The sequence below is a fragment of the Canis aureus genome, chromosome 20 (genome assembly GCF_053574225.1).
Source record: "Canis aureus isolate CA01 chromosome 20, VMU_Caureus_v.1.0, whole genome shotgun sequence".
NCBI lineage: Eukaryota > Metazoa > Chordata > Mammalia > Carnivora > Canidae > Canis > Canis aureus.
The window spans coordinates 54,150,413-54,176,782 of NC_135630.1; the positions used below are offsets into that span (position 1 = coordinate 54,150,413).

Here is a 26,370-nt window from a genome sequence, read left to right on the forward strand (position 1 = left end):
AATCACATCTTGATTAAAAGCCCGTATGCAATGAATTGTTTTTCACTTTGGCTTTCGTTTGCTGGTTAATTTGGGAATATACGTGCAACCCAAACAGAATATGTAAATGGCCTTGTACAGCTACCTACTTCCCATGTGCCTTTCCAATGGCTAGAACTGCCCTAAGTACAGTTTACCAAGGCTTTATATACAAAAAGTAGTATGACTAGCCCCATCACTGCACTAATAGAAGTTTCTGTCCCATGGGTAGCTCAGACCACACGTGTAGTAGAGCAAACGTGCCATCTGGAAGTAATTCACTGTTATTGCCTCTTATCAGGACTGCTGAGGATTTTTTTTTTTTTTATCAAGTATAAATGAATCATAGAACAGCCTGATGTATGCTCATTAAACTATGAAAACTTGTTAGGCTATCATCTTACCATGCAAAATAGAAGTCTAATAGAGGTAAGCTAGATCTTGTGAGCCCATGGTACGAATGTGACATGTGAAGGGAGAAATAGAGTGAAATCTGTCTGCGTTATACCAGGAAATTACATATTCTTCTTAAAGTAAAATAAACACTTGACAAAGCTGTTAATCATCCCTAGTGGAAAGGATTTACAGATTCAATATTAAGATGATGAGCTTCCCACTGGTCTTAGAAGCACTGTAGTCAAATGAATCCATTTTCCTCTGAAATCATTTAGATAAAAATTATATTCGCATTGAAGAATATGAATGGCTTGAATGCTAAAATGTCACTTTAAAAATGCATTGTTCCTTCTGTGGGTTTCTGAAGCTTTCAGCTAATATTTGGTTAGGAGAAAAAGACATCTAGACCCAAACTACTCTTTCTTGAATGAACCTATATTTTCTGTGAAAAAGAGAATGAGACTGGGGATGACAACAGAGGCAAGTATATACATCCCTCAAATCCACTTCATATTTATGCATGTAACTCAGCCATAAAGGAGTATGCATTTTTATCTTAAGATTACTTCATAAGAGCTCTCTCTCTCTCTCATATTTTAGTGTGAACTGAAATAATCTTTCACCAATAAAATTTTTGGAAATTTACCTGCAGTGATATTGTAGCTGGTAACTCCTATAAAAACAAACAATTTTTAGAAGTTATCCATTGACCAAGAGATTACAGAATTTAGTGATTAAGGATGTGTGCAGTGCAGCATAAGGGCATTTGTTTCCTAGGAAACAAGCTAGTACCGTGCCACTGAAGAAATTTGTAAGCATTAAAATATTCTGTAATCAGGCCCCAGGAGAACATATTAAATTTTTTAAAAGGAATAAATATTTGACGTCCTAGCCATTTTCTAAATATACTCGTAGATGAGGCCTGTTGTCAAAGGGCTGTGTTTCAAGGGTGAGAGGAAATGATATAATAGGTGAGCCAAAAACATGTATCAGCGTGGCAGGATGAATGTAGGTAGCAGCCTGAGCAACTCGAGTCATTCAGCATCATGAGGTAAGAATGACAAGTATAGGGGTGCCTGGGGGGCACAGGTGGTTAAGCGTCTTCCTTCAGCTCAGATCATGATCCCAGGGTCCTGGGTTTGAGCCCTGAGTTAGGCCCCTGCTCAGTGGGAGCCTGCTTTTCCCTCTTCTCCCCGCTTGAGCTCTCTCTCACTATCTCTGTCTCTCTCTCTCTCTCTCAGATAATAAATAAAATCTTTTAAAAAAGTGACACCTTAATCAGACAAAAGGAAACTAATTTTAGGATAAAGATTCAGAGGCAGGAATAAAAGGACATAGGTTTTTTGTTGTTGTTTTGTTTTGTTTGTTTGCTTTTTTTTTTTTTTTTTTTTTAGGACATTTAAAAGAACCCTCTTGAAAACAAAAGGGTGCAATTAAAGAAAACAAAAGTAACCCATTCTCAGGCCAGGTGGCACCCTTAAAAATGGCCAGATTAAAAGAGTCACCATCTAAATGACACTACTTTCTAGGTACTTAAAAATATTCCAGATCAAAGACATGTTCTCTGTATGCCTAGCATGGGGCATAAGCTCTCACCAGTGAGCTACATTGCTGAGAGGCTTTCTGGATCTCTGTTACTATGAATGAAGGTCAAACATTTTCTTGGGACCTTATAATGAGGTTAGAAAGTTTAGATCTAGCCTTAATGTTCTCATCTATAAAATGAGGATTACGATATCTGCTCAAGTTGCTTCTGAAAGGATAAGTTTTCTAAAAACTTCCAATTTAGGAGATAAAGGAAGTGTGTTGTTCAAGTAAGCATTCAGTACATGGTGGTGGTTCACCTCGTGATGCAAAAATAAGAGTCCTACACTCCTCGGGATCACACATTCAGGTAATTGCTCATGAATGGTGACTCATCCAAGGAGATTTTGGAAAAGATAGATGATAAAATATAAACAAATGCATATACAGTATATAATACATCTGACAATGATTTTTGCCTGAAGAAAAAAGCAGATGTGGTAGGAGAGACACGAGCTCTCATTTTAGTCATGATGAACAGAGAAGGCTTTTCTGTGCAGAGGACATTTGAACAGAGGCAAAAAAAAAAAAAAAAAAAAAAGTGAAAGAGTGAACATGCTAATAGCTAATGGGAGAGTATTCCAGATAAAGGGAAAAAAAAAATCACTGGGGAGAGAATACACTTGGTTGTGCAATAAGCAAGAAGACAATGTATGGTTAAAGAAGAATAGAGTTAATGTGAAGAAACAAATTAGAATATACTTAGAAGTCAAAAAGTATTAAGGCTTGGAGTCCATGGTTAAGACTTTGGATGTTATTCTACGTGTAATAGGAGACACTAGATCCTTTTGTTCAGACACGACGTGAACTGATTTGTCTTTGACCCGTGAAGTTAGAGCAGGGATATTTAACTGTTGGATGGGACTGTAAGGTCAAGGCAAGTGTTTTTGCCCTGTCTAGATGCAAATTGGGCAGAAAATGGAATAAATAGTTGGCTTGCATATAAGCTCTGAGTCTAGTTGCTGCATATTTATCCAGGGAACCTCTAAAGAGAAGGTATTAAAAAGGTAGTAGAGGAATTTAAGCCCTGACTCCTACCTTTTGGAGATAGTATCTGTAACTTCAGGGCACCATCTTCAGGGGCTACCATTCTACTATGCGTAGGAGTGGATTTATGGATCTATTTCCCATAAAGTCAGCACCATTGCTAGAAATGCCATTTGCCTTTATTCTCCAGTAATCATGTGTGGCCACAAACACCGGTAGTCACACATGCTCCTCATTAAAGAAGAAATATTCAGAGGTCAACTTTTGTCATTATTGTCTCTGCAACATACAGATGGAGAACAGCATGGTGTATGCGAGGAAACAAAATATTTAAAATCTGAAGTTAGGGGAGGAATTGGGGTTTGTTTTCATTTGTGAAATTGTGAAATATTCCATTTTATAGAATTGTGTTGTTCAGAAGTCCTGTCAGACGTGAAGGAAAATTATTGGAATTGATCTCAGCAAAGACGTTTCATTGGCAAAGCTCTGTGAATATGAAGACACAAGCACTTGCTTATTTAATAAGCAAGATATGGAAATATGTGATCACAGCTAGTCGGGAGACTATACATATGGAAGCAAGTTGACTAGGAAGGTATAAGAAAGAGATATAAAAATAGATGTGGATATAAAATACATATATGTGCATGAAAAATCACAGAAAAGTAAACTTGACAATCTCACCATAAACTAGCATAGAAACACCTACCGTAGGCAAGTTAGAATGGTAAACAGTAAACATTGTGGACAGAAATTCTGAATGACTTCTGAAAACTCTAATTTAAACTCTGGTTATCCCACCTACCATAGAATGTCTAGCGTTTCCTAAACGTCTTTATTGAATATTTGTTATCAGATTTAGCATCATGTCTTATTTGGGGCAGTATTCTCTAGACAGGTCGGGAAATGGGGTTAAGGCTGGTGGCATGTTAAACTCTAGCTACTTTGGCAGAACTTCACTGTGAAGAGGGCACAGCACCTGCCTGCTCTGGTCTTCTGACCTCTGGCTAATGAGATTTATCAAATATATACGTGACGGTGAAAGCCCTGCAGAGTAATAAAAAGAAAATGCATAGTTCTGAATTGAAAATAAACATTCCTGCATGCATTGCAAACAGTAGGCTCTACTCACAGGTCTGTTTATTTTAGCTGTTACTATTGCAACACTCAAAATGTGGCTAGTCCGTATGAAGATGTTCTGTAACTCGAAAGTATAAATAGCACGTGATTTAGAAGACGAAATACCAAAAAAAAAAAAAAAAAGAATGTAAGGTATCTCATTAATAATTTGATACTGATTATATGTGAAATGATACTATGGGTGTTTTTGTATAAATAAAATATAATTCGCAGAATTTAGTTTAACTCTATTTACATTTCATATGCAACTGAAAAAGTTTAAGATTTCATATTAGCAGAAGAGATGTGGGGAATGGGAAAAATGAGTGAAGGGGAGTGGGAGATACAGGTGTTTAGTTATGAACTAAGTCCCAGAACTAAAAGGGCACAGCATCAGGAATGCGGTCAGTAATAGCTTTGTAGGGTGACAAATGGAAGCTATACTTGTGTGTAGCATAATATATAAAGAAATCTAATCACTGTGTTGTACACCAGAAACTAACATTGTGTGTCAACTGTTCTCAAATACAAAATTTTAAAATGATAATGAAATTGGGTATTAACCAGTGTTTGTGGCTTTCATCAGAGTTCTACTGGATAAGGTCGTATTAGAACTTTAATGGACAAGGATCCAGTTTGGCCAATGCAATATGCATCAGGAAAAAAAAAAGTATTAAGGCTTGAATGAGAAGAGAATTATTTTGGTGTCCAATCGGAGTCTGAACCGAAGCTAAGTAATTTAAGAGCCACCTGATGATCATGGATCTTCTATTTAAGGTCTCTGAGGTTCAGAGATTTTTAATCTATAAATAAATAAAAATAATATTAGAGGCTTAAGGTTATGAAAAATGTACTTAGCACGGTCCCTGGTTCATAGAGAGTGTGAGGAAGATTTATTTTTTTTCTTCCAGCACTAGAAAAGAAAAACTGAACTTCGCTCACTCCTCCTCCAATAACTAGCTTTATGTTGGCAGGCTTATCTGTTCCTTTCTGTCAGCTCCAGTTAATTCAGACATAAAACAGGTATGGTAATGTGATTGTTTTGAACATTGGTATCAGTACAAATTGATTTTCTGAGTTCTTTTCACTCTAAGTATTCAAATATTAAATTACTGTATTCTCAATGACTCAAAAATATCAAAAATAAAAAAAAAAATCATCCCAAGAATTCTGGGATTCTCTTCAGGATTTGGATTTTTTAAAATTGAAGTTAAACTTTACAAAAAGAACATAATCAGTAAGGTTAATATATTTGACATCACTAAAATGGTGTCTAATGTATTTTATCTTCAAGTATCTTTTATTCGAATTAAAATACCTCCTCTTTAATTTTAAAAGCTTTTGTAAAGCGGCAAGTTTTCTCCACATTGGAGAAAAACGTTGTCTCCCTTAAAGAAACATAGTGTCACCTCTTTAAGAAGCCACTTTGACCTTCCTAAAAGTAGAGAGATTTTTCTCCAATGACTATTTCCCATTCTTCCATAGCAACCCTGTCTCCACTACAAAGGGCAAAACTTGCCTAATGTCAAGTTTTGTTTGGTCAACAGGCAACTTGAGTTAACAACCAACTTGTACCAACTCTCACCTTTACTTTTTCATAGAAATTTAGATATTTCCTTTCCATTTAAGTGTAGATTGCTCTCCTTTTTTTTTTTCCTTTGTAAAGCATTATTGTCTGAACATGAGGAAAAGAAAAAGCAGTTCCCCTAGGTGTGACTCCTTTTATTCCCAATTAACGTGGGAAGTGGGGAGTGGCAAGAGATGGTCCTAGGGGAAAAGAAAAATGAAACAGGCAACCTGGACCCTGGGCAAATAGAGTAGAGGCATTTGCCAGGGACAGACCCCTCACCTACGCTGTAAGCAGGACGTCCCTGGTTGAGAATTGCTTATAGCAACGATGACAGCTCCACGAATCTCTGTGCTTAGGAGGTGATAGCCTGGAGAATGTCATATAACACGAAGATAAACAATGTAGATGTTACCTAGCTTAAATGCTCCCTGCTGGGTGAGATAACAAGCATATCTTACAGAAACTTTATTTATGTAACATATGTAAATAGGTGTACGTTATACATATGTCATATATTATTCTGAGATAGCACGTATCCAATGTGGAAGAAAAACCTTTGATGAGCCACACCAATCATTCCAGACCCCTTCCCACTTTATATGTGCTTATTTGCTTGAATTAAAAAAAAAAATAGTAACATTTGATACTGGCTAAGATTCAGATCTCTGACTTAAGGATCAGATCCCTTGGGGGACACCTGGGTGGCTCAGTGGTTGAGCATCTGCCTTGGGCTCAGGGCATGACCCCAGGGTCCCGGGATCGAGTCCCACATTGGGCTCCCTGCATGGAGCCTGCTTCTCCCTCTGTCTGTGTCTCTGCCTCTCTCTCTCTCTCTCTGTGTGTCTCTCATGAATAAATAAATAAAATCTTTAAAAAAAGAAAGTCAGGTTGCTGGTTTTAGCTCACAATACATTATGAAGAAGCTTGTATTTCCATTATTTTGTCTTGTGTATATGAACAGGAAAATAAAAGTGAACCTTTTCCACAAACTTAATCAGATCAGCACTGGATTTTAATGATGCCTTATTTCTGCTTTGTAACAAAAAGGGCACTATCTCTATTTCCTGGAGGAGAAAAGGTTAAAAAAAAAAATATGACTCCACAGCTCTAACCTGAGCCTGTCGTCATGATTGCATAAAATGAGTTATGTGCTTCTTTAAATAATCTGCTATGAAATACCATTTCCACCCATGTACTTTGCTCCTCACTTCCTGTCCTCATCCAATGTATGTGGTATGTAGGGGCCCTTGGTGTGAAAACATAAGAATGAATGCATTTTATTTGATTATTTTCAAAATTTTCAGTGTAAGAGAAAATGGTAGCTAAGATTTAAGATAGAAATGATTACAAAAGTAACATGACAATTCACCCGGGTGGCTCAGTCGGTTGAACGTCTGGCACTGTTGATTTTGCCTCAGATCATGGTCTCAGGGTGGTGAGATTGAGCCCTGTGTGGGGCTCTGCACTCAGCAGAGAATCTGCTTGAGATTTATCTCTTCTTCTCCCTCTGCTTCTCTCCCAGCTCTCTCTCTCTCTCTCTCTGTCTCACTCTCAAATAAACAAATAAAATTTTAAAGGAAAAAAAATAACATGACACATAAGCCCATGTTGAGGAAATATTGTGGTCAGGAGAACAATGCCTATCTCTACTACTATCCTTTTGCCAGCAAAGACATGGAGGACAGTGAGCTCTGTGTTCTCAAAGATCTGCCTGTTTTTGATCATGTATGTGGAGTATGTGTCCCCTTCTAGAGTATGTTAATAGCTTTTATCAATAATCATAAGATCTATAATCCAATATGGGTATACAGTCACTCTACTTGGATGGCAAAGAAAGAAGTATTGGGGGTAGTGGGAAAGTAGGTGGGACCAGAACTCATCAACATGGATCAAGACTGGTACCTAAGAAGACTAGCCAATAAAGAACAGAGAAAAAATAGCCCCTAATAACAAGGAAGGGTTTTTTTTTTCTTCCTTCAGTCCTCCCTTTCTCTTTCCTCTTTCTTTCCTTCTTTCTTTCTTTCTTTCTTTCTTTCTTTCTTTCTTTCTTTCTTTCTTTCTTTCTTTCTTTCTTTTTCTTTCTTTCTTTCTTTTTTTCTTTCTTTCTTTCTTTCTTTCTTTCTTTCTTTCTTTCTTTCTTTTTCTTTCTTTCTTTCTTTTTTTCTTTCTTTCTTTCTTTCTTTTTCTTTCTTTCTTTCTCTTTCTTTCTTTCTTTCTTTCTTTCTTTCTTTCTTTCTTTCTTTCTTTCTTTCTTTCTTTCCTTTCTTTCTTTCTTCTTTCTTTCTCCTTCCTTTCATTGTTCCCCTCTTCCTTCTCTCCCCTTCCTTCCTTCTTATCTTCTTAAACTAACAATGTAAAAACAAGTTTTGGAAACTAGTGAATTCTTATCCCATTTATAATTTTTTTTTTTTAATCATGATCAGTCCCATTGCCATGTTTTGCTTGGATCTGTGCTGTCTTTGTATCTCTTCTTTAACAATGTATTTTGGATGGTTATTACTTTTTTATATTAATTTTCAAAAGCCTCATTTTGCTCAAATATGTTAGATATAATGACATCTTTTTGTCTCAACTCTCCTGCTCCCCGATTATTATTCCTCTTTCCTTGAAATATTTTCTCTATTCCTTACTCAAATCCTATGCTTTCTTCAAGCTCTAATTCATAATGTGGCACTTCCATGAATCTTTCTAGAGAAGTTCCAACATTCCTAGAGGAGTTCTAAACTTAAAACTTTTAGGAAAATACAAAAGGGTTCTTTGAGAATGACTTATCTTGCAATATGTTATGAGAACTCAACTTCTCAATTTAGTTTGCTATAAGTAACACATGCAAAACCATAAACTTCGTGAGTGTAGGTATTTTTACTCTTTTCTCCACTCCATTTTCTTCGTACCCAGAATAATCCTGGCATGAGGAAAAAGTTTAGTAAATATTTGTTGGGGGAATGAATGAATTAAACTCATTATAAAAGATGATTCATATATCAGCTTTCCAGTTCTGCCAAGCGTATTGGAGGAATGGTTGGCAATAACCTTTAATCTGCAGGGCTGTGAGGGAATGACCACTATTTTGTGAATCATCTCATGGTCCTGTTTTATCTTCTTGGTATTTATGATAATGTGCTATAATGTCTCCTCTTTGCTTCAGAGTCTCTTATTACTAAATTTAGACTTTATTTATGCAATTTCTCCAAATGTATTTTCTTACTGCCTTTTAGGAATGGCTTTACTTCCATCCAATATGATATTTAAATTGATTGCATGATGCTATAATTCTAACTCTTCAGAATTGGAGTTCTCTGCAACAGTATTTGTATTGCCATCAAATTCAGAATTCTTTTGTAACTTGGGACAAAGAATACACTTTAGAAACCAGAATCACTTCCTTCTTGGAGTGAGTCTTGAAAATAGATCTTCTTGGGAGTAGCGTCATGGCACTACTTCTGGTTTAACAGCATTAAATATGAGTTCTAGTCCAATAACTCTGGGTTGCTCTAAACCCAAATGCATGTGCTCAGCAGACCATGCACATCATATATGAACATGGAAGGCACAGAAACAATACTGATGGACCAGTTGCTTTTAAATAGCACAAAGTAAATTTGATTATATCCGTCCATTGCTTAAAACCCTCTATGATCTTACCCTCACCTCCCCAGTGCCAAAAACAACAAAAAACACAGCTTATTATAGTGCACCTCACGGTCTTCTGTGGCCCCAGAAAAACTGTTCTTACCCACCTCTCTCACCTCCTCTTCTACTGTGTTCCCTTTGTGGAGTCTACAACAGCCATATGGGCCCTCTCCACACTGATCTTTGAAAATGCCTGGAAATTTCCATCTCAAGGTCTTAGCCTCTACACTCATTATTCGTTTGCCTGAAATACTCTTCGCATGGCTGACTTTTTCTCCTCATTTACATCAAATGTTGCCTCTTTGAGGAGGCCTCTCAGAATCAATCTGTATGACATTTCTTCTGTGATTACTATTTATACCATTACTGTTTCATTTGCTTCATATCACTTATCTCTGATATTATCTTGGCTACTTTTTTTGCCTTTTAATTGCCTGTATCCCCTCACTAAAATCCAGTGAAGGACCTTAACTTTAATTATGTCAGAAAAACTGGATTCAGCTGCTGATTTGGGAAGGTACTGCCAGGATGAAGAAGTGTTGCTGGGTCTGCTCATGGGAACAGAAAGAAAAAAAAAAAATGAATTTGATTCATTTTTCTTCTACTTTTTAAAAACGTACATAAATCAGAAACAAGATAGTATTAAAAAGTTTATAGGAGAAGGCACCTTTTTTTTTTTTCCCACAAACCCTTTTACCCCTTGAAAAGTCTTAATTTCCTTGTCATAATGGTACTTTGGCATGTTAAAGGATGTGTCTGCATTAGTTAGCTGTTTTAACAAAATTCCCTAGACCAAATGACTTACAAACAACAGACATTTCTTTCTCCCAGTTCTGGGGCCTGGGAGTCCAAGAATAAAGTACTGGAAGATTTGATGTCTGGTGAGGTCCTGTGTCTGGGTGCACAGCCATTTCTTGCCGTGTCCTCACATGGGGGCAAGTGAGCTCCCTGGAACCTTTCCTTATAAGGTCACTAGTCCTATTCATGAGGGCTCTGTTCTCATAACCTAATTATCTCCCAAAAGTTCCCATCCCCAGATACTATCACGCTGGGGATGAGGTTTCAAATAAGAATTTTAGGGGGACACAAACATTCATGCTTTAGTAGGATGTTAGCTGCTTCCTACAGTCGTTACTACTGTGTTATCCTCATGTTCTCTCTTTTTGGCTTTTCAGTTATCTGGTTAATAATTTTATAGCTAGTTAACAATACACAAAAATCTCTCTTAAAGTAACTGATTCAATTTCTGTCTCTGAGTGGACTCTCCTCATCAATATCTATATTTACATTTCAAGATGAAGATAGAGAGGAAGATATGGAGATTTACATGGAGATTTACATATATTCCCTAGTTGGATTGGTTGATATCTAGCATCTAGCCTAGAATATTCTTGTTTTTGTTTTTTATAGCTCCTTTATCTTTTTTTTTTTTTTTTTTTAGATTTTATTTATTTATTCACGATAGACATAGAGAGAGAGAGAGAGAGAGGCAGAGACACAGGCAGAGGGAGAAGCAGGTTCCATGTAGGGAACCTGACGCGGGACTCAATCCTGGGGCTTCAGGATTGCGCCCTGGGCCAAAGGCAGATGCTAAACCACTGAGCCACCCAGGGATCCCCTAGCTCCTTCATCTTAGGTTAACTGACAGTTTGTATTCTATTGTAAGTCAACTTTCTTATAGATAGGAAATAATACTAGTGTTTGCTTTTGCAAATTGTGTTACCCTTAGAATTCCCAAATATGATTACTGACTTAAGTTCTAAAAAGAAATATTTTATACAGTCGGTATCTTGCCCCCACAAGTCACTGAGTACCAACAGACTGTAGTTGTCCTTACTGAGAAGGCTTTTGTTCTTCTGACATTGAAAAGATGATGTTGGAATATATGATGCCAGGATTTTAAATTATGTCCTTGAGATTGGTAGCTCAATATATGAACATTACTTTCCCATCTCCAGAAAAGATATCCAGCCACAGAAAACACATGCTTGCAGGGAGGTAGTAAATAGACTCCTACATTCTGAAGGGATTTTCTAGTGTTACATCACAATTCCTTTTTAACAGGAAACTCTCCAGAGAGAGGATTTATGGTAACTTTAAGGATAGAAAAGGGCTATCTTGTCTCAGAGAGCACGGAATAAGAACAGTATAGGGAAATACTTAAATTCCAAATGGTAAGAAGTGAATAGTGACAGAAAAAAGATCATTCTGAGTCAAATAATTCAGAAGAAAATGGAAGAAGAGAGAAGAATGAACATAGCAAAAATAAGCCGTTGCTTGTTTTCCAAATTTATGGGACACAAAAGGGAGAATTCTAGTGAAAATGCAGGCTATATGTGAATGCTTTAGTCTTTTCTTGTTGTTCGATTTGCCTTTTTTTTTTTTTTTTTTTTTTGTAAATGAGATTAATTCTCTAAGTCTAAGAAGTACTTTCTTGTGCCTTTGGCTATTTTCCTAATTCGGAGTTATTTTAAGTGACTGTACTGAGGTTTGAGAACAGTTATTTAAGGTAAAAGTTCAACCCCACTCTCTCCAGGGAAAACAGTTTAGATAGATCACTCGGTAATTTAGGAGAAAAAGATCTCTTTTCTTGCTAATTTTGTTGATTTGATTCCCTATGCAGGTTTAACAATTTATTAGGATAAACAAATGCAATTCAGCATTATTCTCAAAAAGAACCCTTAACATGCCACAGAATCATGATGACAAAAGAATTTTTTTTTTTTTAGTTAAAAAGCTTTGCAGGGGTAAAAGGGTTCACACACACCCACCCACACACACAAAATCCACAAAGCTTTTGAATGATGCTGTTTCTGATTTATGTATTTTTTAAAAAGTATAAGAAAACGGAATCAAATTCAATTTTTTCTCAAAATACAAAATAAGTATATCACCTACTTGGATGCCTAGTGTATGCCTGGGAATCAAATTAATCATTCTCATGAGGATTAAAAAATAACCTCTGCCATGCATTTAATTCCTAAATCTCTGATTTAGGACACTGACTTGTGTTTTTAAATGCCCTTAATGACACATCATTTAACTTTTCAGAGATTAACTTAATCTATCTTTTTGTAAAAATGAAAATAGCAAAGAAAGTCATTAGTGTTCAAATTTCAGAGTGTAGTGTATCTACCCCAAAGTATGATTATTTCACCAGGGGATTTAAACCAGCAATCAAGGTTGTATTGTATGTAGAGAAGGAATAGCAGTATAACAATTGGGGGGAAAAGTAGAAGTTGAGAAATTGCCCTTTGGGTAAAATGTACGTGGGGAAACAGCATGATTTATTGCCACATATGTAGTATTAGCATGTATGTGAGTATAACAAATTAAACTTATGTTTCTACTAATAAGTAAACTAGCAAAATGACAGTATCCAGAGAACAAGTCTCTAAGAAAATCTACCTGATAGTTTTGTGGTTTCTAAATTAGCCTTTAAAATTTTAATGACGATGTCATAGAAGGAACATCATATTTCAAAGCTTTGGAAATACAATGCAACTTTAGAAATACCACAAGCTTTCTAAGAAATTCTTTGCTCTCTGTAAATAAGTATTTCAAAAGTTCTGTTAGGAAAGCATTTTTGAGATTTCTACTTGTTGGCAGAGTATATATTGCTGTGTTGCCCCAAAGGACTCATCTATCCTAAAACACCTTTAAATAAAAATTATTGGATTCAAATTAAAATTTGTTTGATGTTTTTGCTGTGAATTACTCCCAATCTACTTGAAATTTATTTTTCCTTTCAGTTTAAAATACCATGTCTTTGGGAAAAAAAAAAAAATGTTTTCTACCTTTTAAATCAAAACTTTGGATTGCATTACAGGAAAAACAAATCTTGTAACAGAGGCAAAGTAAGGTTGAATAGCAAATAAATTAGATTCAGCCTTGAGATAACAGAAATAGCTGTAATCAGAAGATATGTTTTATTATTACAGATGGAGATAATGGTGAGAAAAGTGTGGGAGAATGCCTAAGGCTTATTTTAAGACTATTGTAACAATATATTACCTACATGGCTTATTTTCATATATGTATTTTTTAGAAGTGCCTTTTTCTAGAATTTATTTTATGCAAATTTCATCATTACAGAAGTAAGATTAAAATTGACAAGCACTGTTGAGTGCTTTTGATGTAAAATGTCCATAAGGCCATATGCTCTATTCAGAGGGATAACCAAACCAAATAATTTAATTCCTGTCTTCAAGAAGCTTATAATCTCTTCTGAAAATAGTATGTGCCAGAGGGGGAAAAAATGAGGTATATTTAGTATCAAATGATTCAGTAACAGATTTATAAATTCAAAAAGAATAAATATTAAAAAAAATAAACGTGCCATTGGACACTGAGGAATCAAGTCTGTGAAATCTTTCAGGGAGGATGAATACTGAGTTTTAATAGAAAATAGGTGAGAGTATGTTATAGAATAAAGGGAAAAATTTGATTTAAATTTTTTATTCTGGCTCAGGGTGATTAAATTTGACAATCTGAACTGATGGCCTAATTTAGAAAATTTGTATAACATGTCTAGACCTTATTTTTCTTATATATTAAATGAAATACCACACACACACACACACACACACACACACATAGCATTAGTCAGGGAAACAAAACCAATAGGAGGCATTTATTATTTATTTATTTATTTATTTATTTATTTATTTATTTACCTATTATGAGGAATTGAGTCATGTGACTATGGAGGCTGAGCTACCCCATGATCTGCCATCTGCAAGCTAGAGACCCAGGAAAGATAAGGATGTAATTCAACCCCAGTCTAATGACCAGAGAAGTAGGGGAAGAGATGAAGCAAATCCCAGAGGAGAGTTTTTGGAGGTGAAATGGGTGAGGCAGGAAGAAAAGAAATGACTTCTTTCCTGTTCCACCTTTTTCTATTCAAGCCCACAGTAGATTAGATGGTGTTTGGCCATATAGCAGACTGCAATCTACTTTACTGAACCCACCAAATCAAATGCTAATCTTGTCCAGAGAATCCCTCACAGAATACCCTGAAATATTTAATCTGATTACTCATTGCCCACTGAAGTTAACACGTAAAATTAGCCACTGGACTTAGCATTCTTAGATAAAATACAAGATTTTTTTGTTTGAAAGATTGATTGATTTCAGAGAGAGAGAGAACGCACATGTGAGTGAGGTGGGGGGCAAAGGGAGAGGGAGAGAAAGAATCCTAGAGCAGACTCCACACTGAGTGGGGAGCCTGATACCAGGATCAATCCTAGAACCCTGTGGTCATGACCTGAGCCGAGATCAAGAATCAGTCTCTTAACTCACTGAGCCACCCAGGTGCCTCTAAAATACACGATTTTTATTTGCTAAGTCCGGCAACCCTGACTGGACTAGATCCTTCATTGATTTCACAGAAGTCTACAAAGGAACTGTGTTTGAAACCTTATCAGTTCCTTTCAAATGATGTTGAAAATCTGAATTTTACTTTTTAAAAAAAGGTTATGAAGTGAGAAATGTTATATCCCTCCCACCAATTACTTTGAGATGTTATGACAGCAAGAGCAGAGTGAAGAAATTCAGCTGAAAGGTATATAAAACAGATGGCAAGGTCTGTGCATCCATAGTAATAATACTAGTTTTATGGCTCTTTCAATTAGTGCAGATGAGAAAGCCACCATTAGAAATCATGGGATATTATATGATTGACCATGCATGCTTAGGTACGTGTGTAGGTCTCTACGTAACAGTAGACTTCTCAGTGTTACTGCCATAGAATATGTTTGTGACCTAAGAGCTGTTTAATCACCTGGAGCTGAAACCTATGGAACAATCTGCAAGGAATACGTATTTATTTTGTTTTTTAAGTAGTGTCTCATTTTGGTGCCAGAACCTTCTTCTTTCCTCTGGGAATAGATCATAGCCCTTTTAATTATTTAATATGCCTTTTATTATCAGACATAAAAATTTATTTTTTATTGGTGCACAGTTCTATGAATTTTAATGGGTGTGTAGATGTATTTAATCACCAAAATAATCAGGGGACAGAGCAGTCCTAGCCGTTCCTCCAAACTCCCTCATCCTTTCTGTAAGAGTCAAACTCAACCTCTCTCTCCCCCAATTCCAACCCAACTCCTAGCACCACTGATCTTTTCTCTCTAATCTCCATAGTTTGGTCTTTTCAAGAATGGAATCAGATGGTATGGGAACATTTTGAGATTGGCTTCCTTCACTCAGCACACTGACTTTGGGAGTTACCTTAGTTATTGTATCAGCGTTTTTTTCCTTTTCATTGCATGACTGTACCATTGTTTGTTTACCATTCACCTGGTGATAGATATTTGGTCTTTTCCAGTTTAGGGTGATTAAGAATAGAGCCACTATACATATTTGTGTGCAGTTCTTTGTAGCTGCATAAATTTTTATTTCTCTAGGGCAAGTCATCACAATGGGATTAGATGGGTCATATGATAAGCAAATGTTTACTGCCAAACCATTTTCCAGGGCATTTCCTGAAAAGCATTTTGCTTTTCCATTAACAATATATGCGTTCTGGTTTCTCTGCATCCTTACTAGCACTCAATATTACCAGTATTTTTTTTTTTAACTTAGTCATTTCTAATAGATGTGTAGCTGTATCTTATTGTATTTTTAATTTGCATTTTCCTAATAATTGATAATATTGAACATCTTATGTATGTGTTTTTTCATTTGCATATGCTAAAGTACTTGAAGTATCTTGCCTAGATTTTAGTGAGCTGTGTCCCTACAATTGAATTTTACTATTATGGATAAAAATCCTTTGGTGAATATGTGATTTGTAAACATTTTCTTCCAGTCTATTTATGTTTTCATTCAATAAGCAATTTTTATATACATACAATTTTATATGTATATCACAATGTTATGTATAGATATTTCAATGTTATCTCTATCTATACAAACTGTATCTGAATTTTGGGGGGATTCTGAATAAAATTGCATTAAATCTATATATTACTTGAGGAAAATTGATATTATTACTATGTTGACTCTTCTAATCCATTAATATTATATATCTCTTAATGTATTTGACTCTTAATTGATTTATTTCAAGTTTTATAGTTTTCAGCCACAGATCCTGTATATATTTGTCACATTGATAATTTAATATCACAATTTTTTGGTATTTATAATTGAGAATTTAATTTGAGTTTCAATTATACTTTTTACTTCATTTATTTCCATAATTTTATAAATTTTTACATATGATAATAAAAGAAATTTACTTCTTTTTGCTGTTGATCTTATATCCTGCAAAGATGCTAATTCATTTATTATTTCTAGGAATATTTTTTGTGGTTTTCTTGGAATCTGACGTGTACATCATAATGTTGTCTATAAATAAGAATAAACTTACTCTTTCCTTCTAATCATGAGGCCTTTTTATTTCTCTCAACACCAGCTGGGACTTCCAGTATGATGTTGAATAGGCGTAGACAGAGTGGAGAACATCTTTGCCCGTTCCTGACCTTAGTAAGGAAGCATTCATCTTTAAACAATATATTACCTGTAAGCTTTTGTACTTGTCCTTTATCAAATTCAGAATTCTTTTCCAGTCCTAATTTACTTAGAGTTTTTATCATAAAAGGAAGCGTTGAGGTCTTTAACTATAATTGTAGATATTTATATCTTTCCTTTCAGTTCTCTAAGTCATTGTTTCATGTATTTTGAAGGTCTGTTGTTACAAAGATACACATTTAGAATTGTTATATCTTCTTAGTGAATTAACCCTGGTCATGTATAAGTGTTGAATTGCTTCTCTCTTGTTGCTTTCAACATTCTGCCTTTGTCTTTGTCTTTTAACAGTTTGATTTGATATTTCTTCACTTCCTGCTTGAGAGGAGCCTCAAGTTTAACTCAAGGTGAGGTGAGGGCTTCAGGCCTTCTCAGATCTTTTCTGCAGATGCATTTAGACCTGAGAATGTTCTCCTATGCATGCACCTGGTCTTACAGATTCCTAGGTGTATGTTGGAGCTACAAAGCCACTTTGGTCATCTCATTCTCCAGTTTTTACTTTAAAGCTTTTTTGGGGTTACCTATCCTGTGCTCCAACTGTTATCCCACTTCCTCAAGCAGCCATGAATTCCATTAATTGCATCTAATTGCTTTCAACAAATGCCCCTGGAGAAAAGACTGGTCACACTAGGAGATCTGAGTCAGGTCAAATAAAAACAAACTCACAAATGGGGACTTCCAGTGTATCATCTGACAGGTCAAATGATGACATTTTCTGGGAATGAGGTGGGGAAGGTGTTACAGCCTATTTCTCCCTCCTCGGTGTTTGCTAGGATGCTGGTTTTCATTGTGACTGCAGCTGTCAGTTCTCAAGACAACAGCCACACTGGAGAGGTGATTGGGAAGAGGGAAAGTTAAAATACCACAACAGTTGCTGTTCTCAATGAGAGTCCACTGTTTTTCCTGAATAAATATTCCCTGAATTGCTACAGCTTTTGGCTAATTTTTAGCATTCTGTAAACTAATTATTACAGGTTTGTCACTTTCCTGGCTATTACGAAGATATAATTTGTAGAGATCTTTATTTTGCCATTTTTACTGATGCCACCTCAAACTTTTTTTTTATTAGTATTTGCATGGTATAATTTCATCCATCTTTTTATGTTTACCCAACTTATATCATTATATTTAAAGTGAGTTTGATGTAGATTGCATATATTTAACCTATGGCTTTTAATCCATTCTAACAATCTATGTCTTTTAATTGGTTTGTTTAGAACATTTGCTTTTATTATTAATCTACTTGAAATTAAACCTACCGTTTTATTTGTTTTCTAAATGTTCTTTCTGTATTCTGAAACTTTTCCCCATTTATTGTGTCTTTGCATGTTATTTAAACATTATATAGGATTGCAATGTATTTTTTTTTTTTTTACTGAGTTTCTTTGTATATTTGCATCTATGTGGGTGTGTGTTGAGTTTCACACTCACCTCAAACTGAATACAGAAAACTTATCACAATATATAAGTGTCTTTTTCCCTTTACCTTTATGCTATAATTATATATATATATATATATATATATATATATATTATATATATATTCACACATATACATACACACTATCAATGGTCAAATGTCTTATTAAAAATTTAAGAGAAGAACAATATTTTATATTATCTATAACCTTACTATTTGTGATACTTGTTTTCTTTTTTATGTTCCAGATTTTCTTCTGTTATCTTTTTCCTTCTTTACCAATACTTAAAGAGGTTTAGTATTAGTTTAGTTTTCCTTTATCTGAGAATACTTAAAGAGGTTTAGTATTAGTTTAGTTTTCCTTTATCTGAGAATGGTCTTATTTTATCTTCCTTCATGAATGATATTTTTACTGGCTATAGAATTCTCAGTTGACAGGTGTGTTTTGTTTTTAGCACTTTAAAAATATTGTTTCACTTCTTTCTGGCCCTCATGTTTTCCAATGAGAAGCCTGTAATTATCTGTATTATTATTTTCCCAATGGATAATGCCATTTTTCTCTGACTGTTTCAAAGTTTTTATTCTGTTTCAGCAGTTTTATTACATTTCTGGGAATATATCTTTTTTTATTTCTCCTGTTTAGGCTTTCATTACCTCGTGAAACCTATCTGCAGGTTTAAATCTTGCACTAAACTTTGGAATATTTAATCATTATTTCTTTAAATAATCTTTTAGCATCACATTCTTTTCCTCTCCCTTTTCTGGAATTCTGATGACAGGCATATCAGATTTTTCAGAAATTGTTCAATTTTTTCTGTGATTTTTTTCATTTGTTCATACTAGATGATTTCTACTGATACATCATCAAGCTCACTGGCTCATCTCTAATGCATTCAGATATTTAGATCTTCTATTTATTTATATATTTCTGAGGTTTTCTATTTTACCATTGACTTTAAGATATTTGTAATTGGACTTTGTTGGAGTACTTTTATAGTAGCTGTTTTAAAACTTTTGTAGCTAGATTCCAAAATTTATTTCATTTCAGCATTGATATCTGCTGATTGTCTTTTCCCATATGAGTGGTGATTGTCCTGGTTCTCCACATACAAATGATTTTGGATTGTACCTGGAACCTTCAACTATTATGTTACAAGTTTCTGAGACTTTCTTAAATCCTGTAGAGAATACTGATTTTTTTTTTTTAAGCAAATTGATATGGTTAGTTTAAGGCTACAAGTTCTAAACTGCCTTCTATGGGCAGTGGTTCCAATTTCAGAATAATTTTCTAATCTTTTCAAATTTCTAATCTTTTCAAGTGTGGGGCACTTGAGTGTCTCAGTCAGTCAAGCATCTGCCTTCCACTCAGGTCAGGATCTCAGGGTCCTGGGATTGAGCTCACTTCATGATCTCAGGGTCCTGGGATCAAGCCCCACATGGATCTCCATGTGGGGCTCTCAGCAGGGAATCTGCTTCTCACTTTCCTCCCTCTGTGCACTCTCTCTCTCTCTGTCTCAAATAAATAATAAAACAAAATCTTAAAAAAAAAAACAGAAACTTTTCAAATTCTGTTTGGAGTTGTCTCAAGTGTCTGTCACCTATTGGCCAATCTGAGCCTGAGTTCCGGTTTGTTATTGACTACACATATGTTTTTATGCCTACTAGAATTAGTTTCATTTGTTTTCAGCTTGCAGGTGAGCCCAGGGGTTTAGAAAGAACTTTACAGGATTCCTTTTCTGAGTTCTTCCCTCATTGTGATCTCCTCAATACTCTCTAGGTGTCTGGGGTCCCTTGTTTGGTCCTCTGACCAGTAATCTGGGGATTTGATTGTACTGTTCTACTGTGCCCATTCAGGGCTGTGACCATTTCTGGGTTCAAGCAGCTAGAGGAGAGAGAGAGAGAAAATCTGAAAGCATCAGAGGTGTACTACCTCCTTGGGAATCAAAGTCCCCTTAATCAGAGAAGATTCCCCTCCTTCTGAGTTGTGGGCCCACCTGGGCCTCCTTCACTGCCACTGTTACTGTCATCAATGGATTGCTTGGGACTGGTGCACAATAGAATAATGATTTTTTTTTTTTAATGGAAGAAAGAAAAGACAAAACAAAACCAAGGGATATCTACACTCTTCTGAATTTTAGACACCCCCTTTCTTACTTATCAAACCAGAACTTAGAAGCCTTCTGCTGGAGCCTCCCGCTGTCTACAGCCTAGTGTTCACTTCTAGGTTTGGATTGCATTAAGATCAGGTTAAGGGATACCAGAAGAAAAAAAAAAAATGTAAACTCACTGTCAGTTCTTTAATATTTCAATTTCCCCCTAATCTTCCTGGTACTCTTTACTTTGCAGGATTATCAATAGTAGTTCCATACATTCTGTGCAGGCTTTATAGTTCCAGTCTATGTCATATTTTGGGTATGTACAGCACCTTACCTAGAACAAGAACCCAAATAGACTCTGCTTTAATACAATTGTATCACTGTATAATCTTTAGATATTTACTGAGAGACAACATAATGATCTTTATGTACATTAGTTTCTAAGCCAGACTGCCTTAGTTCAAATGCTAACTCCAGCACATATTAGCTTTGGACCATGTACAGATTATTTGAACTCTTTCTGCTTGTCTTCTTATCTCTTTAAAGGCAGCAATGATAATAAGGGTATTTCCCTTTCAGTTCGTTATTTAGTTAATATTTGTGAATACTTAGAATAGTTCTTGGCACATGGGGAGAGAAGCTTTGCCGCTATAATTTTAAATAAATATACAGTTTTTGTGCCATCTTTGTTGTACAATCTCAATACTACTAATAAATAGTAGAAATATGAGGATATATAATAAATTACCTTGTTCATTTCAGACTTTGTAAAAAATGCAGATTATCTCTTTCTAGTTTAGGTTGCCACTTTCCCTTTTATCCCCACTCTTTCTTTCAGTATATTTTATCAGATTGTCCTGTGAAGATGCAGTGTTCATGACCTGGTCTGACCACTGTAGCAATTAAATCACATAATCAGAAAACTAATTTTATAGCACTTTGAGAGGGTTATTAATTGTTGATGTATATATTTTGGAGAAAGTCAAATATTGGGCAAAGGGCATATGCTGATAGTCATGCATCAGCCAGGATTTAAAGGGAAATTTAAAACCACACTTCCTCAGGATGAAGATAACAATCAGACGACTGATGCTATAATGTGGGGAGGGAAAAAAAAAAAAAAAAAACAGACCATCTCTCACTACTCAGGGTAGGTCACTAAAGAGCCTGCTTTAGAGGTTGCAGAGAATTATTACCAGATTTTTTCCCAATAATATCCACAAAAACTTAAGTTAAAAATTAAAATGGAACACACTTCTGTATTTGATGCCTAGACAAAACAAGAACATAACATAATTTTATTTGAAGGATATTCTTAATGATGTCTAGCCTAGAGGAAAGTTTATAGTGGTCTTAGAAAAGTTAATAGATTCTGATCAAAAGTCAGACCCTCTGCATGTATGTGTGTATGTGTACATACGTATGTATGTGTGTGTGTGTACATGTATAAACATTACTAGTTGAACGTGTCTGCTGATGTTTGCTTTGGAGCAGTTTGCTGTCCAATGAGATGAAATGGATTAAAAATAACTATTTATTTATGTACTTTCTTAAGATTAAAGGAACTTTATTATATAAGAACAATGTTCCAGGCAATAGCTATAAGACATTTCTAATGAAAGGCATAATCATGTTTTCTATACCTGAAATGCCAGTTTTCTAGTAACTGCTATATATAAACACTGTAAAATGAGGTTATGAGTGGTTAACAATCATTAAATTGTATAATATATCAACAAATTTGATACCTGAAAGTTTTAATTTAAAATAAGAAACAAAAACCTTCTGGATTCAAGTGTTTGAAAACTGGACCCAAACTGGCTTAAGCAGAAAGGAAATTTTGGGTTCTCACGCAACAGAATGTCCAGAGGCAAGGCTGATTTTTGGCATGACCAGAATCAGAGCTTCATGATATCAAGGCTAGAGCTCTTTTATTCTTGGCCTTTGTCTGGAGGTCTCAGGCTCTGTATGGAAGAAGCAGTGGGTATGAGAAGGTGGGATGGCAGGAGGGGGCACAAGTGGAGCCATCTACCCCCTAAGCGGGAAGATTATTCTATCATTGTCATTGTTCAAAATTTTTGGCCAATTGTGATTATGACAAACATTCTTTTAGTAGGTTTTAGTATTAATTTTAAGTCTCTACATACAATGCATACCCCATTGCCTGCATACAGGGTGAGAACTACTCACCTCATCATTCCCACATTATATGGAGGGAGGGGAGATGATGGGTGGCAGCAATTCCATCCTCTATCATCTTTCAAGAAGGAAGACACCTGCTTCTCTCTCAGGGATCTCAGAAAACTCCTCCACTGTGTCAATCCCGCTGACTTGGAATCTCCACATCTTTGAACCAATGCCTGTGGCTGGGGAATGCTCCTCAGTGATTGGCTTAAGCCAATCAGGGCATATGCTAACTCTATCCATACCACAGTAGTAAGAGTACCCAAGGGGTACCTTCCCAAAGGATATTTCGTGTTGTCTTTTACCCAAAGAAGGATGAATGCTGGACAAATTCTCCTTAGATTTCTTATGTACTTTATCCATGTGATGATTTGATAAATGGTGGAAGTATTGATTATTATTGTGGCTAGAGTTTCAAGGGGGGATTTTTGAAGCTCCTTCATTTTACCATGACACTGAAGGATCACTCATTTGAACCACACTTCTGTCAACAGAAACAGAGACAAAACAACACAGTCCTCAGAACATCTATGCTAACTCTATTGCTAACCACATGCATAGAATTTTCAGTGAGATCCACGTTTGCATCTGTATTTGGTTAAATATATGAACTTCTGTTCCTTGTTTATTTGTCTTGACAGGTTGAATAGGCAACCATAAAACACAATTGAATACACCCTTGAGAAGTAATGACTTAACTGTAGCCTTTTGTATGTATCCTGTCAAGGTATCCATCTTTTTTTCCATATGGGTTTCTGCAGAAAAAAAACAAAAGAATTGTACAGTATTTACCATTTTACTACTTGGTTAATTCTAACAAGACTGATTTGCTAGTTATGGACTGTATTACAAATTGACAAACTATCATCCACAAATTGAACCTACCCCACTGCTTGTTTTTGTAAATCAAGTCTTATTGAAACATAGCCCATTCATTTGCTCATTGTCTATGGTTGCTTTTGCCCTACATTGGCTTGGAAAGTCTAAACTATCTACAATCTTGCCTCTTACAGAAAAAGTTTTCCGACACCTTAGCTATACTAATGGCTTACATTTATTAAGCATTTGCCATTTGCCAGGCACTGAGGTGAAAGCCTTACTCCAATCGTTCTAGAGATGAAAAAAGAAAATGAATTACAAGAGCAAATAAGTGCGGTGTCCGATAATCAGCATGCACAGAGAGATGACTGGAAACCAGATTTTTTTTTTTTAAACAAGTCACCTAACTGCAACTTCATATTCTGAAAGTTTTCTAATTTCTAATATCTGTGTCAGATAACGAGCTTAGGAAGTGTGGAGTAAGGTAAAGAGCTTTTGAATTGAGGAAACAGAAACTGAGGCTCTAGGCTTGGTCTTGTCATTCATTAGCTCTAAGGATAAAGAAATCACTTTGAATTTCCTGAAATCAGCTTTTCCCTGAGTCAAAAAAAAGCAGTAGTGTGAGGTGACCACTGAGGCTCCTTTCAGTTCTAAATATCTAAGATGCCAAACTATCAAAAAGAAGAAACACTCTCCTATTTCTACAGAATAAAGTAGACTTAATTCAATCTAAACAAAATTAGATCAAAAAAGTCTATATGAAGGAAATAATTACATATCAAGGAAGAACATCAACTGAAATTTAACTGGCTCTGTTATGGATGTTGGTTATTTGGTAAGTTGACATAAAAACAGGTCTGAACAATTGATTTGGGAGCAAAATGAGGACTGATGTTAAAATTATATAATGTAAATATTTAATAAAAATAGTTCTTTACACCTGTACTCCTCTACCCTTACAGGATTCTACATATGATCAGAGATATTTGTTTACGTTTTAAAATCATATGACATGAACAATTCAGCTAATTGTCTACAGGGTTAAATTACAGAATGAAATTCCTCCTTAAAATAATGTAGACATTATTTGCAGAATGAAAAGTCCTCTGGTTTAGCTCCCAGGCTTCCGGGAAGTCTGTGCAACTACAAGAGAGTACACTTTTCATATAATGTAAACTGGTCTTTTCCTTTGAGGGGCATGAAAAAGTTTGCCCCCACACCATCCACATTACCTCTTAAAGCTTCTCGTACTCTATAGCTAACTGCAATAAATGTTGAGCAGAATTGTCGGCATAGATAGTAACCAACTAATGACGAGGGCCACAAATTGGAGGAATTTCATATAGGGATTCATCTTAATTTATCAAAGGCTATGTATACAGGTGAGAGAAACCACAGAGATATATAGAAACATGAGTCTCTCTGTGGCATACGAAAATCTATCAGCTAATCGGACTGGAGGAAACATCCCTGTGTCAGTGATATAAAGGGGAGGTGTTAAATGACAGCTTTAAAGACAGTGACAGTATTAGGGAACCAGCCCTCCTGCTGTTTGCACATCAAATTGGCACCGTGAAATTTGCAGAGCTCCTGCAGTGGTGTTTGGTTAAGGTTCATACGTGCAGAGAGATGACACATTTTGTTTCTAAGACGTAGACCTTTGAGTGTGTGTGTGTGTGTGCATTACACATGTGAATGCTTGTGTAGATGAATGTGCCATCTATTTTTCAGTCATACAAGACTCAAGAGACACATGATTTAAAAATCTAGAAAGGTAGGGGTGGATGGCTCAGTTGGTTAAGCTTATGATTCTTGGCTTTGGCTCAGGTCATGATCTCAGGGTCATGAGATGGAGCCCCGTATTGGCCTCTGTGCTCACTGGGGAGTCTGCTTGAGATTCTCTCCCTCTGTAGCACCTCCTTCCCCCTAATACTCTCCCTCTCTCTCTCTCAAATAAGTAAAAAAAAAAAAAAATCTATAAAAAATAAAAATTGGAAATCTAGAAAAGTAAAACTGAAAAATGTGTGTACACATTAGTCTTCTGAACCCTGCTTAACCTCACTATGCAGAAATCATCATAGAAACTCCTAGTGAAAAAAAGACCTGCGGGCCATATTCTTTGGTAAAAGCTGACTCCTTATCTCTATTTACCCTGCTTAAAAATTGGATTTATTTAAAGGCTAAACCTATTTTAATATAGTGGTGGTTGCACAAGTCTGCGTGGAATGGATCAAGTGTGTGTGTGTGTGCATGTGTGTGTATGTGTGTGTGTGTGTATCTCCAAGGGACACACAGAATCACAGTGCAATGGCTGAGATCAGATCAGCTTGTACAGTTCAGATCAAATGACATGACTGGAAATAAATGACAATTCTAAAGTCATTAATGTGCTGTTCTCTGCTTCAATGTGTGTGTATCAATATTTTTAGTTGACGCTATTTTAACAATCTACTATTAATTCTCCTTTAGTAGTAATGCTATCTTATAAGTACTATTTGTCAAAAGAAGTAATATTTTCTAGGACTTCTAATGAACATTTATTTTTAGAAAGGATTTTATTTTTTCAAACTTATGTAACATTTATATAATAAATCATCAAAAGATGTAAAATTACATCATCTGGTTATATTTATGTTCATGAATATAATGTGACTTTTTTCACTTCACATAGGTCTGTGCTGCTGTCAACCTCAACCTTTCGAAGTGACATTTTCATTTAGAATCTTATCATTTTATAATTATTACTTTTCAGAACTCCCAGGGAGTGAACAAAAGCTTCCTCTTTGTGTTTCCATTGTTATGCTTCTTTGAAGAACAAATTCAATTTCAACTCCAGCCAAAATAAACTTTTAAATGGCAAAATAAATCCAGAATTATGTGAAAAAGAAAATCAAGGGAAAGCTCAACTCTGGATATCATAAGTTCAGGTGTATTTAAGATAATTTACTACCATGTTTTCTTTTCTTTGTGCAAGGCTGTGGCGCCATATGCTCTCTTTGTAGTAGGGAAGGGAG

At 35.5% G+C, this 26,370-nt stretch overlaps 1 protein-coding gene across 1 annotated transcript in view; it reads left to right on the plus strand.

Moving 5' to 3' along the window:
- Window positions 1–17,768, plus strand: part of LOC144291817 (uncharacterized) — an 80,728-nt gene extending 62,960 nt beyond the window's left edge. Inside the window, exons 4-5 of the mRNA XM_077861615.1 lie at window positions 17,129–17,184; window positions 17,611–17,768. Of these exons, the coding sequence (XP_077717741.1) occupies window positions 17,129–17,184; window positions 17,611–17,695 (141 nt within the window). The 3' untranslated portion in view covers window positions 17,696–17,768. The remainder of the gene's footprint in view (window positions 1–17,128; window positions 17,185–17,610) is intronic.
- Window positions 17,769–26,370: the final 8,602 nt, after the last annotated feature.